Raw genomic sequence first — 15,000 nt, 5'->3', positions numbered from 1 at the left:
ACACACACACACATACATATATATATATATACACTAATTGAACATATGTATACAAACAATGTAAAATGTGTATCGGTTTGAATCAAGAATCGTGAATCGAGAAATATATTATTGATATTTTTATGTCAACATACACATATATATAGACACATATACATGTATACACACACACACATATATATATATACATACATATATATTTATATCAATCAATCAATCAATGTTTACTTATATAGCCCTAAATCACTAGTGTCTCAAAGGGCTGCACAAACCACTACGACATCCTCGGTAGGCCCACATAAGGGCAAGGAAAACTCACACCCAGTGGGACGTCGGTGACAATGATGACTATGAGAACCTTGGAGAGGAGGAAAGCAATGGATGTCGAGCGGGTCTAACATGATACTGTGAAAGTTCAATCCATAATGGATCCAACACAGTCGCGAGAGACCAGTCCAAAGCGGATCCAACACAGCAGCGAGAGTCCCGTTCACAGCGGAGCCAGCAGGAAACCATCCCAAGCGGAGGCGGATCAGCAGCGCAGAGATGTCCCCAGCCGACACACAGGCGAGCAGTACATGGCCACCGGATCGGACCGGACTCCCTCCACAAAGGAGAGTGGGACATAGAAGAAAAAGAAAAGAAACGGCAGATCAACTGGTCTAAAAAGGGAGTCTATTTAAAGGCTAGAGTATACAAATGAGTTTTAAGGTGAGACTTAAATGCTTCTACTGAGGTGGCATCTCGAACTGTTACCGGGAGGGCATTTATATATATATATATATATATACATATATATATATATATATATATATATATATATATATATATATATATACATATATATGTATATATATATATATATATATATATATATATATATATATATATACACTAATTGAAAGGTTTTCGTCAACATATGTATACAAACAAAACAAAATGGGAATTGATTTGAATGAAGAATCGCGAATCGAGAATCGATCCTGAATTGAATTGGCATATTCACCATATTCTGTTATGATCCGCTGCCCGGATCATATTATGATTAGATTTTTGAGTCTTTTGTGTTTTCTGTTGGTTTTGGACTCCTTCAGTTCCTGGTTACCGTAGTTACTTATTATTTTCACCTGTCACTTGATCCGGACGCACACCTGTGTTTTGTAATCACTGACATTATTTAAGCCTGCCTTCTCCCGTCAGTCAGTGTGGCTTCCTAGTTTGTTTTTGTACAACAAGCGACGACTTCTGTTTCCTGCTCACTGCCTGCTAGCTTCCACGCTAGGTTCTTTATTTTCTAGCTCCCATGCTAGCTCTTTTAGTTTTTTGCCTTAAGTGCTATGAGCACGTTTTTCTTTGTCAGGATCTGATTTATTTCCTAATAAATAATTTCTTCCTACCTTGACGCTGTGTCCTAAGCCCGTCTGCATTCCTGGGAGAACGAAATCCGCACCACGATGCAACTCGGTCATTACATATTCTATATATCACCATGTGAGGTGGTGGGCCACTTTATTTTATGTGGCCCGCAAAAGCCTGCAAGTAATAAGCGTCAATAAAGTACTTTATATTTTCTTGCTGAATGACAGGAAGAAGTCCATGTACGGCATGCAATTGTGTTTATTTCTATTTAATAAATAATATATTATTATTTGTTAATTTTGTTTTGTTTGAATACATAAAAATACAAAAATATGTTCTTGACTTAAGTATGAATCTGTAATAACAATGTTGTTCATGTTAATAATATAACATTAGTTATATTCAGGTTGGAAAGTAATTATAATCTGTAATATAGCGCCCCCCGCACCCCTAAAAGGGAATAATCGGTAGGAAATGGATGGAATATTAATCAACAATTACTTTCATGTTTCCTAATGATGTAAACACATTTTATATTATTATAAATTGCGAGATTTTTTGTCAAAATAGAAACAAAAATTCTGAATGATTCATGATTTCCATTTTTTTATTCCTTATTTTTTATTTTTTTATCACCCCCCACCCCCATTGTTTACCTGCTTCACACATTTTTTGTAAGGGGCGTCGGAAGTTGGCAGACCCGTCAGCGATCCTGTTCTGTCTCCCTGTAATGTTTGATCCTGTTCTGTCTGGTTGATCCTGTTCTATCTCCCTGTAATGTTTGATCCCGTTCTGTCTCCCTGTAATGTTTCATCTTGTTCTGTCTCCCTGTAATGTTTGATCCTGTTCTGTCTCCCTGTAATGTTTGATCCTGTTCTGTCTGGTTGATCCTGTTCTATCTCCCTGTAATGTTTGATCCCATTCTGTCTCCCTGTAATGTTTGATCCCGTTCTGTCTCCCTGTAATGTTTGATCCTGTTTTGTCTCCCTGTAATGTTTGATCCTGTTCTGTCTCCCTGTAATGTTTGATCCTGTTTTGTCTCCTTGTAATGTTTGATCCTGTTCTGTCTGGTTGATCCTGTTCTATCTCCCTGTAATGTTTGATCCGGTTCTGTCTCCCTGTAATGTTTGATCCGGTTCTGTCTCCCTGTAATGTTTGATCCTGTTCTGTCTGGTTGATCCTGTTCTATCTCCCTGTAATGTTTGATCCCATTCTGTCTCCCTGTAATGTTTGATCCCGTTCTGTCTCCCTGTAATGTTTGATCCCATTCTGTCTCCCTCTAATGTTTGATCCCGTTCTGTCTCCCTGTAATGTTTGATCTTGTTTTGTCTCCCTGTAATGTTTGATCCTGTTCTGTCTGGTCAATCCTGTTCTATCTCCCTGTAATGTTTGATCCCGTTTTGTCTCCCTGTAATGTTTGATCCTGTTCTGTCTCCCTGTAATGTTTGATCCTGTTTTGTCTCCTGTTGATGTTTGATCCTGTTCTGTCTGGTTGATCCTGTTCTATCTCCCTGTAATGTTTGATCCGGTTCTGTCTCCCTGTAATGTTTGATCCGGTTCTGTCTCCCTGTAATGTTTGATCCTGTTCAGTCTCCCTGTAATGTTTGATCCTGTTTTGTCTCCCTGTAATGTTTGATCCTGTTCTGTCTCCCTGTAATGTTTGATCATGTTCTGTCTCCCTGTAATGTTTGATCCCGTTTTGTCTCCCTGTAATTTTTGATCCTGTTCTGTCTCCCTGTAATGTTTGATGCTGTTCTGTCTCCCTGTAATGTTTGATCCTGTTCAGTCTCCCTGTAATGTTTGATCCTGTTTTGTCTCCCTGTAATGTTTGATCCTGTTCTGTCTCCCTGTAATGTTTGGTCCTGTTCTGTCTCCCTGTAAGGTTTGATCCTGTTCTGTCTCCCTGTAATGTTTGATCCTGTTTTGTCTGGTTGATCCTGTTCTATCTCCCTGTAATATTTGATATCGTTTTGTCTCCCTGTAATGTTTGATCCTCTGCTGTCTCCCTGTAATTTTTGATCCCGTTTTGTCTCCCTGTAATGTTTGATCCTGTTCTGTCTCCCTGTAATGTTTGATCCCGTTTTGTCTCCCTGTAATGTTTGATCCTGTTTTGTCTCCCTGTAATGTTTGATCCCATTCTGTCTCCCTGGAAGGTTTGATCCTATTCTGTCTCCCTGTAATGTTTGTTCCCGTTCTGTCTCCCTGTAATGTTTGATCCTGTTCCGTCTCCCTGTAATGTTTGATCCTGTTCTGTCTCCCTGTAATGTTTGATCCTATTCTGTCTCCCTGTAATGTTTGATCCTATTCTGACTCCCTATAATGTTTGATCATGTTATGTCTCCCTGTAATGTTTGATCCCGTTTTGTCTTCCTGTAATGTTTGATCCTATTCTGTCTCCCTGTAATGTTTGATTCTATTCTGTCTCCCTGTAATGTTTAAACCTGTTATGTCTCCTTGTAATGTTTGATCCTGTTCTGTCTCCCTGTAATGTTTGATCCTATTCTGTCTCCCTGTAATGTTTGATCCTGTTCTGTCTCCCTGTAATGTTTGATCCTATTCTGTCCCCCTGTAATGTTTGATCCTGTTCTGTCTCCCTGTAATGCTTGTCTGATCTTGAATAGATTGTGCTGAAAATTTTAATTTCCCCTCGGGGATTAATAAAGTATTTCTGATTCTGATTCTGAAAGCAAGCTATCCATTAAATTGTACATCATCAGAATGAAAATAGAGTTTACAATTAAAAAAAAAATGTCTGCTCTGTTGCCAGATTTTTTTCGTAAAACAAAAATAAATGGTAGCATTTTTCTATTTACAATATTATGTTGCAAAAAAAAAAAATAATGGTACCAATTTAAAAAGTAAATTGTACTGTAAAATAAAACTTTTTAAAATGAGACAATTGTGTGGTATACATAAAAAAAAAGAAAAGATCAATGCATAGGCAGTTATGTAATAATATCATGAGGGGAATTATTCCCATTTATTAGTCACTGTTACAAGTGGCCCCTGAGGACGGCCATAACTGCGATGTGGCCCCCTGTAAAAACCAGTTTGACATCACTTTGCACTTTTACCTGCTGACTCTGCGTGCCGTGCTGCTACAACCACTGTCCTCTATGATGCCTTGCTGCTTTTGGAACCTTCGCTCCCAGGGGATCCGCAAAGTTGCATCGAATCTGATTTATACGTCACGTATAAAAGTTTTTACAGCACGGGAAAAAAAAGTGATGCGTTTTATCGGATGTGTGATTGTGCTGCTGGGTTTTATCTGCTCTTTCTTCTGGAATATCCTGTTTTATTGACGGTGACGTCATGTCGCTGTCCCTGGTGCTGAAACATTGGCAACGCTGGAAGTTTCCTTTCAACTCTCACAGCTTTGTGAAATACGCTTTTCTTTATATGAGGTAGATCTGCACAGTCCAAGCTGGAATGAGCTTTTATTTGCAAAGATAATACAGACTATGTTGAAATAGGACTCTTCATTAAAGTGCTGCAGCATGGTGGAAGAAATAGCCAGTTCCTTAGAGAGAATAAAGAGGACTTCGAAGTGTGACAGCTGGACAACAATTAGGCAGCAACAACATCATGTGGAGCTGACAGGCTGACACACACACGCAGTAATTGGGGGTTTAAATGAAGTTAAGTAGCGCCCCAGGGAGGAAAATACAAAAACAAAACGTGGATTCATCATTTTTTGACTTTTGGACTTTTTGCTGAATTTTATTACCAAATAAAATGTGCAAATATGTCCATTTTTTAATTTTTTATTTTAACACTTTTAATGCTCGTTCGATCAAAAGAAGAAACAAAGGAAAATATTTTTTTAAATATATTAAAAAATGTGGATTCATAATTTGTCCACTGTTTCTTTTTTTTGTGTGCTAAATTTCAGTCCCAAATAAAACTAACAAATAGGTTGTATTTTTTTATTTTATTTTATTTTAAACATTTTTTATGCCTGTTTGATGGAAAAGTTAAAAAAAAGCTCAATTTACGATAAAACTATCAAATATAATTTTATTTTATTTTAAATTTTAACACCTTTAATGGCTATTTTATTGAAAAACTATATATATATATATATATATATATATATATATATATATATAGCAATCCATTTCCTACTGCTTGTCCCTTGTCATTTTTTTTATTTTAACACTTTTAATGCCTATTTGTTTGAATAAAAAAACAATTATATATATATATATATATATATATATATATATATATATATATATATATATATTTTAAATTTGTATTTATTTTTTTAATTTTTTTAATTTATTTATTTAAAAATATCAAATGTGTATTTTTGTATTCCTTTTTATTTTAACACTTTTAATTGGCTATTCTTCTGAAGAAAAAAAATAAAAATAAAAAAAATAAAATAAAAAAATAAAAATAAAAATTATATATATATATATATATATACATATATATATATAAATTTGTTCAAGTTGAAAAAATATGAATCCTCATTTTACACACACACACTCACACACACAGACACACACACACACACACACACACACACACACACACACACACACACACACACACACACACACACACACACACACACAAACACGCACACAATCCAAAAAGATTAATATTTTTTTTCAACTTGTTTTTGCTCAACTTCAGTCTTGCATATAATTAGAAAACGTGTCAATTTTTTTTTTTTTTTTATCTTAACACTTTAAATGGCCATTTGATATTCGTCCTCACATTTTTAAAATCGTGCATAATATAAGAATTTTTCAGAATAAGAACACTTGGATCAAATTGACATTTAGTCAGTTTTTAGGCATTTTTTTATTTATTTTGTAAAATGTGCATAAACTTTATTTTGGGAGTTAGAATAATTCCTTTAATGTACATTTTGTAAAACTGACATCATTAAAAAAAAATGGGCACATTTTTTAAGATAATTTAAAAACATGACATACTTTCTAGTTTTATTGAAGATTGAGTTGAGCAAAGAAAGTTGAAAAATATGAATCCTTATTCTTATATTTTGTATCTTTTTATTCATTTTTGAAAATACATATTTAATCATTAGATGTATCACTCATCTTATGTTTATTCGGGCTTGACCTTTACTCCAGGACTTGAACATTTACTTTATGGATGATAAGTTGATAACTCCTTTTATGCACAATATTTTTTAAATAAAAACATGACATAATTAGATCAGATGGGTATTGTAAGAGTTGAAATACATTAAAAACATGGTATATTTGATAGATTTATTTAGAACTGAAGTTGCATGAAAGAAGAACAAATATGAATGCACATTTTATATATATATTTTTTCCACATTGATGATACATAACAACTGATGTTATCGCTAATATACTTTGAGGGGTTAAATAAACACAAATGATGGGAAAATGAAGACAGATGAAATTCAAGAAGATAATTTAAAAGTGAACAATGCTTTATATATTGGTATAATGTGGACAAAATACCAACATAAATGGACAAAAATTATTTTAAAGCACATATAAAAGATATAATAAAATATTTAAGGGTTGACCGCACAGAAAGGACCTGTTTCTATTTCCTGAGTAATGTTGCCATCTACTGGTTTATACGACACATTGCAGGTGTAAATCCTGCTTGTTAGGAATTGTGATTTTAGTGTATTTTCATGCAGTGCATATAGACCTCGTCTGTACGTCTGTAGCCAGTCTTAGACTTATTTAGTCTGTAACTAGTCTTAGCCATAGTTATTAAGTCTGTATCCAGTCTTAGACATAGTTATTAAGCCTGTAGCCGGTCTTGGACATAGTTATTAAATCTGTAGCCAGTCTTAGACATAGTTATTAAGTATGTAGCCAGTCTTAGAGATAGTTATTAAGTCTGTAGCCAGTCTTAGACATAGTTATTAAGTCTGTAACCACTCTTAGACATAGTTATTAAGTCTGTAGCCAGTCTTAGACATAGTTATTAAGGCTGTAGCCAGTCATAGACATAGTAATTAAATCTGCAGCCAGTCTTAGACATAGTTATTAAGTCTGTAGCCGGTCTTAGACCTATTTAGTCTGTAACTAGTCTTAGCCATAGTTATTAAGTCTGTAGCCAGTCTTAGACATAGTTATTAAGTCTGTAGCCAGTCTTAGACATAGATATTAAGTCTGTATCCAGTCTTAGACATAGTTATTAAGTCTGTAGCCAGTCTTAGACATAGTTATTAAGTCTGTAGCCAGTCTTAGACATAGATATTAAGTCTGTATCCAGTCTTAGACATAGTTATTAAGTCTGTAGCCAGTCTTAGACATAGTGATTAAGTCTGTAGCCACTATTAGACATAGTTATTTAGTCTGTAGCCAGTCTTGGACATAGTTATTAAATCTGTAGCCAGTCTTAGACATAGTTATTAAATCTGTAGCCAGTCTTAGACATAGTTATTAAATCTGTAGCCAGTCTTAGACATAGTTATTAAGTCTGTAGCCAGTCTTAGACATAGTTATTAAGTATGTAGCCAGTCTTAGAGATAGTTATTAAGTCTGTAGCCAATCTTAGACGTACTGTAGTTATTAAGTCTGTAACCACTCTTAGACATAGTTATTAAGTCTGTAGCCAGTCTTAGACATAGTTATTAAGTCTGTAGCCAGTCTTAGACATAGTTATTAAGGCTGTAGCCAGTCATAGACATAGTAATTAAATCTGCAGCCAGTCTTAGACATAGTTATTAAGTCTGTAGCCGGTCTTAGACCTATTTAGTCTGTAACTAGTCTTAGCCATAGTTATTAAGTCTGTAGCCAGTCTTAGACATAGATATTAAGTCTGTATCCAGTCTTAGACATAGTTATTAAGTCTGTAGCCAGTCTTAGACATAGTGATTAAGTCTGTAGCCACTATTAGACATAGTTATTTAGTCTGTAGCCAGTCTTGGACATAGTTATTAAATCTGTAGCCAGTCTTAGACATAGTTATTAAATCTGTAGCCAGTCTTAGACATAGTTATTAAATCTGTAGCCAGTCTTAGACATAGTTATTAAGTCTGTAGCCAGTCTTAGACATAGTTATTAAGTATGTAGCCAGTCTTAGAGATAGTTATTAAGTCTGTAGCCAATCTTAGACGTACTGTAGTTATTAAGTCTGTAACCACTCTTAGACATAGTTATTAAGTCTGTAGCCAGTCTTAGACATAGTTATTAAGTCTGTAGCCAGTCTTAGACATAGTTATTAAGGCTGTAGCCAGTCATAGACATAGTAATTAAATCTGCAGCCAGTCTTAGACATAGTTATTAAGTCTGTAGCCGGTCTTAGACCTATTTAGTCTGTAACTAGTCTTAGCCATAGTTATTAAGTCTGTAGCCAGTCTTAGACATAGATATTAAGTCTGTATCCAGTCTTAGACATAGTTATTAAGTCTGTAGCCGGTCTTAGACATAGTGATTAAGTCTGTAGCCACTATTAGACATAGTTATTTAGTCTGTAGCCAGTCTTGGACATAGTTATTAAATCTGTAGCCAGTCTTAGACATAGTTATTAAGTCTGTAGCCAGTCTTAGACATAGTTATTAAGTATGTAGCCAGTCTTAGAGATAGTTATTAAGTCTGTAGCCAATCTTAGACGTACTGTAGTTATTAAGTCTGTAACCACTCTTAGACATAGTTATTAAGTCTGTAGCCAGTCTTAGACATAGTTATTAAGTCTGTAGCCAGTCTTAGACATAGTTATTTAGTCTGTAGCCAGTCTTGGACATAGTTATTAAATCTGTAGCCAGTCTTAGACATAGTTATTAAATCTGTAGCCAGTCTTAGACATAGTTATTAAGTCTGTAGCCAGTCTTAGACATAGTTATTAAGTCTGTAGCCAGTCTTAGACATAGTTATTAAGTATGTAGCCAGTCTTAGAGATAGTTATTAAGTCTGTAGCCAATCTTAGACGTACTGTAGTTATTAAGTCTGTAACCACTCTTAGACATAGTTATTAAGTCTGTAGCCAGTCTTAGACATAGTTATTAAGTCTGTAGCCAGTCTTAGACATAGTTATTTAGTCTGTAGCCAGTCTTGGACATAGTTATTAAATCTGTAGCCAGTCTTAGACATAGTTATTAAATCTGTAGCCAGTCTTAGACATAGTTATTAAGTCTGTAGCCAGTCTTAGACATAGTTATTAAGTCTGTAGCCAGTCTTAGACATAGTTATTAAGTATGTAGCCAGTCTTAGAGATAGTTATTAAGTCTGTAGCCAATCTTAGACGTACTGTAGTTATTAAGTCTGTAACCACTCTTAGACATAGTTATTAAGTCTGTAGCCAGTCTTAGACATAGTTATTAAGTCTGTAGCCAGTCATAGACATAGTAATTAAATCTGCAGCCAGTCTTAGACATAGTTATTAAGTTTTTAGCCAGCCTTAGACATAGTTATTAAGTCTGTAGCCAGTCTTAGACATAGTTATTAAGTCTGCAGCCAGTCTTAGACATAGTTATTAAGTCTGTAGCCAGTCTTAGACATAGTTATTAAGTCTGTAGCCAGTCTTAGACATAGTTATTAAGTCTTTAGCCAGCCTTAGACATACTTATCAAGTCTGTAGCCAGTCTTAGACATACTTATTAAGTCTGTAGCCAGTCTTAGACATAGTTATTAAGTCTGTAGCCAGTCTTAGACATAGTTATTAAGTCTGTAGCCAGTCTTAGACATACTTATCAAGTCTGTAGCCAGTCTTAGACATAGTTATTAAGTACGCCGCCAGTCTTAGACAGACTTATTAAGTCTGTAGCCAGTCTTAGACATAGTCATTAAGTCGGTAGCCACTGCTGGAGACGGAGCAAAGCGAGGGGGCTCGATTGCCCTTGAGAGCCTCTGGAGGTGTGTATGGAGGTGCTGGGGGATAGATGTTGTTGAAGGGTGGGGGTGGCGATGAAGGCTGACTCCTTTGTATTTGGGGTCGCCTCGGTCGGCGCTGGCCACCGCTGCTCAAACACAGCACGAGTCCCCCACTCAGACTGAGACAGGACGAGGCGAAACCAATATACACCGCCAGGCCGATCTCATACTTCATGCCATCCGGAAGGAAGGGGTCATAGAAATCCACAATGACGTCATTGGTGGTCCAGGAAACGGTGATCAAACAGAGTACGCCGGCACAGAGAAAACAAATCCCTCCGCTCAGCACCAGGGGGGACTTGATCAGTGAGCCTCGGGCAAAGTAGGTGCACTTCATACCCATCACAGAAACCACCATGCCAAGGACCGAGGTGACACAGGAGAGCACCATGAGTGCCCGGGCAGCCTAGAAATCAAGAGAGGGCGTCTTGACGACACCATTGTAACTATTGTCAGGAACAGAATGGTGTGTCATACCTGCATGTCCTGTGGCAGTGCCAGCAGAGACCTGTACACCTCACACTGGTAAATGCCAGTGCTGTGCCACACGCATGCCATCCAGAGGCCTCGCATGGTGGCCGAGGCCGTGATGATGTTGGAGCCGATGTAGGCCGAGCTACGCCAGTTCGGGAGCACGGTGGCGACTACGGTTCCCGCCAAGCCCAGCAGACTTAGGAGGAAGCCCAGGAGCTGAAGTGTGGTGCTGGCCATGTTCGGCTCACTCGGGAAGACCGCTGGGCTGCAGCACAAAGAACAGTTCATGAGCATTTGTTGTCCTAAAAGTCAGTTAGCAGCCACAACATGACACACACAAACTGGCACAGAGACAGGCGACCAGGAGCAGGCAGCTACACAACAGCTAAGCTAGACGCACTCATAAGTTCATGAATTGAACGTCAATCTAAAATAAAACACATGAACAAATATCAAATCATTATAATTGCATATATTTTACACATACAAAGTCTCAATGGCAGACGTAGACATAGTCTGTAGCCAGTCTTAAACATACTTATTAAGTCTGTAGCCAGTCTTAGACATAGTTATTAAGTCTGTAGCCAGTCTTAGACATAGTTATTAAGTCTGTAGCCAGTCTTAGACATACTTATTAAGTCTGTAGCCAGTCTTAGACATAGTTATTAAGTCTGTAGCCAGTCTTAGACGTAGTTATTAAGTCTGTAGCCAGTCTTAGACATAGTTATTAAGTCTGTAGCCAGTCTTAGATGTAGTTATTAAGTCTGTAGCCAGTCTTAGACATACGTATTTAGTCTGTAGCCAGTCTTAGACATACTTATTAAGTCTGTAGCCAGTCTTAGATGTAGTTATTAAGTCTGTAGCCAGTCTTAGACATAGTTATTAAGTCTGTAGCCAGTCTTAGACATACTTATTAAGTCTGTAGCCAGTCTTAGACATAGTTATTAAGTCTGTAGCCAGTCTTAGACGTAGTTATTAAGTCTGTAGCCAGTCTTAGACATAGTTATTAAGTCTGTAGCCAGTCTTAGACATAGTTATTAAGTCTGTAGCCAGTCTTAGATGTAGTTATTAAGTCTGTAGCCAGTCTTAGACATAGTTATTAAATCTGTATCCAGTGTTTGACGGAGTCATTAAGTCTGTAGCCAGTCTTAGACATAGTTATTAAGTCTGTAGCCAGTCTTAGACATAGTTATTAAATCTGTATCCAGTGTTTGACGGAGTCATTAAGTCTGTAGCCAGTCTTAGACATAGTTATTAAGTCTGTAGCCAGTCTTAGACATAGTTATTAAGTTTGTTGTCAGTCTTTGACATGGTTATTAAGTCTATAGCCTGTCTTAGACGTAGTTATTAAGTCTGTAGCCAGTCTTAGACATAGTTATTAAGTCTGTAGCCAGTCTTAGACATAGTTATTAAGTCTGTAGCCAGTCTTAGACATACTTATTAAGTCTGTAGCCAGTCTAAGACGTACTTATTAAGTTTGTAGCCAGCCTTTGACATAGTTATTAAGTCTGTAGCCAGCCTTAGACGTACTTATTAAGTCTGTAGCCAGTCTTAGACATAGTTATTAAGTCTGTAGCTAGTCTTAGACATACTTATTAAGTCTGTAGCCAGTCTTAGACATAGTTATTAAGTCTGTAGCAGCCAGTTTGAGACATAGTTGTTAAGTCTGTAGCCAGTAATAGACATAGTTATTAAGTCTGTAGCCAGTCTTAGACATAGTTATTAAGTCTGTAGCCAGTCTTAGACATAGTTATTAAGTCTGTAGCAGCCAGTTTGAGACATAGTTGTTAAGTCTGTAGCCAGTAATAGACATAGTTATTAAGTCTGTAGCCAGTCTTAGACATTGTTATTAAGTCTGTAGCCAGTCTTAGACATAGTTATTAAGTCTGTAGCCAGTCTTAGACGTAGTTATTAAGTCTGTAGCCAGTCTTAGACATAGTTATTAAGTCTGTAGCCAGTCTTAGACGTAGTTATTAAGTCTGTAGCCAGTCTTAGACGTAGTTATTAAGTCTGTAGCCAGTCTTAGACATAGTTATTAAGTATGTAGCCAGTCTTAGACATAGTTATTAAGTCTGTAGCCAGTCATAGACATAGTAATTTAATCTGTAGCCATTCTTAGACATCGTTATTAAGTATGTAGCCAGTCTTAGACATAGTTATTAAGTCTGTAGCCAGTCTTAGACATAGTTATTAAGTCTGTAGCCAGTCTTAGACATACGTATTAAGTCTGTAGCCAGTCTTAGACATACTTATTAAGTCTGTAGCCAGTCTCAGACGTAGTTATTAAGTCTGTAGCCAGTCTTAGACGTAGTTATTAAGTCTGTAGCCAGTCTTAGACATACTTATTAAGTCTGTAGCCAGTCTTAGACATAGTTATTAAGTCTTTAGCCAGTCTTAGACGTAGTTATTTAGTCTGTAGCCAGTCTTAAACATCTTTATTAAGTATGTAGCCAGTCTTAGACATACGTATTAAGTCTGTAGCCAGTCTTAGACATAGTTATTAAGTCTGTAGCCAGTCTTAGACATACTTATTAAGTCTGTAGCCAGTCTTAGACATAGATATTAAGTCTGTAGCCAGTCTTAGACATAGTTATTAAGTCTGTAGCCAGTCTTAGACATAGTTATTAGGTCTGTAGCCAGTCTTAGACATAGTTATTAAGTCTGTAGCCAGTCTTAGACATACTTATTAAGTCTGTAGCCAGTCTTAGACATAGTTATTAAGTCTGTAGCCAGTCTTAGACATAGTTATTAAGTCTGTAGTCAGTCTTAGACATAGTTATTAAGTCTGTAGCCAGTCTTAGACATACTTATTAAGTCTGTAGCCAGTCTCAGACGTAGTTATTAAGTCTGTAGCCAGTCTTAGACGTAGTTATTAAGTCTGTAGCCAGTCTTAGACATACTTATTAAGTCTGTAGCCAGTCTTAGACATACTTATTAAGTCTGTAGCCAGTCTTAGACATACTTATTAAGTCTGTAGCCAGTCTTAGACATACTTATTAAGTCTGTAGCCAGTCTCAGACGTAGTTATTAAGTCTGTAGCCAGTCTTAGACGTAGTTATTAAGTCTGTAGCCAGTCTTAGACATACTTATTAAGTCTGTAGCCAGTCTTAGACATAGTTATTAAGTCTTTAGCCAGTCTTAGACGTAGTTATTTAGTCTGTAGCCAGTCTTAAACATCTTTATTAAGTATGTAGCCAGTCTTAGACATACGTATTAAGTCTGTAGCCAGTCTTAGACATAGTTATTAATTATGTAGCCAGTCTTAGACATACTTATTAAGTCTGTAGCCAGTCTTAGACATACTTATTAAGTCTGTAGCCAGTCTTATACATACTTATTAAGTCTGTAGCCAGTCTTAGACATACTTATTAAGTCTGTAGCCAGTCTTAGGCATAGTTATTATGTATGTAGCAGCCAGTTTGAGACATAGTTGTTAAGTCTGTAGCCAGTCTTAGACATGGTAATTAAATCTGTAGCCATTCTTAGACATCGTTATTAAGTATGTAGCCTGTCTTAGACATAGTTATTAAGTCTGTAGCCAGTCTTAGACATAGTTATTAAGTCTGTAGCCAGTCTTAGACATAGTTATTAAGTCTGTAGCCAGTCTTAGACATCGTTATTAAGTCTGTAGCCAGTCTTAGACATAGTTATTAAGTCTGTAGCCAGTCTTAGACATAGTTATTAAGTCTGTAGCCAGTCTTAGACATCGTTATTAAGTCTGTAGCCAGTCTTAGACATAGTTATTAAGTCTGTAGCCAGTCTTAGACATAGTTATTAAGTCTGTAGCCAGTCTTAGACATAGTTATTAAGTCTGTAGCCAGTCTTAGACATAGTTATTAAGTCTGTAGCCATTCTTAGACATCGTTATTAAGTCTGTAGCCAGTCTTAGACATAGTTATTAAGTCTGTAGCCAGTCTTAGACATACTTATTAAGTCTGTAGCCAGTCTTAGACATACTTATTAAGTCTGTAGCCAGTCTCAGACGTAGTTATTAAGTCTGTAGCCAGTCTTAGACGTAGTTATTAAGTCTGTAGCCAGTCTTAGACATACTTATTAAGTCTGTAGCCAGTCTTAGACATAGTTATTAAGTATGTAGCCTGTCTTAGACATAGTTATTAAGTCTGTAGCCAGTCTTAGACATAGTTATTAAGTCTGTAGCCAGTCTTAGACATTGTTATTAAGTCTGTAGCCAGTCTTAGACATACTTATTAAGTCTGTAGCCAGTCTTAGACATACTTATTAAGTCTGTAGCCAGTCTCAGACGTAGTTATTAAGTCTGTAGCCAGTCTTAGACGTAGTTATTAAGTCTGTAGCCAGTCTTAGA

The 15,000-nt window shown here is 36.4% G+C and overlaps 1 protein-coding gene across 1 annotated transcript in view; it reads right to left on the bottom strand.

Annotated features, from left to right (window-relative positions):
- Positions 1–7,703: 7,703 nt before the first annotated feature.
- Positions 7,704–15,000, bottom strand: part of LOC133564887 (claudin-14-like) — a 12,091-nt gene continuing 4,794 nt past the window's right edge. The window contains exons 3-4 of the mRNA XM_061919427.1: positions 10,680–10,941; positions 7,704–10,608 (exon numbers count right to left, since the gene is read on the bottom strand). Of these exons, the coding sequence (XP_061775411.1) occupies positions 10,102–10,608; positions 10,680–10,913 (741 nt within the window). The 5' untranslated portion in view covers positions 10,914–10,941 and the 3' untranslated portion in view covers positions 7,704–10,101. The remainder of the gene's footprint in view (positions 10,609–10,679; positions 10,942–15,000) is intronic.

The sequence above is a fragment of the Nerophis ophidion genome, linkage group LG13, assembly GCF_033978795.1.
Source record: "Nerophis ophidion isolate RoL-2023_Sa linkage group LG13, RoL_Noph_v1.0, whole genome shotgun sequence".
In the NCBI taxonomy this organism is placed as follows: domain Eukaryota; kingdom Metazoa; phylum Chordata; class Actinopteri; order Syngnathiformes; family Syngnathidae; genus Nerophis; species Nerophis ophidion.
Note: the sequence above shows the minus strand (reverse complement) of the source record. Positions and strands in the feature narration are given on the sequence as shown.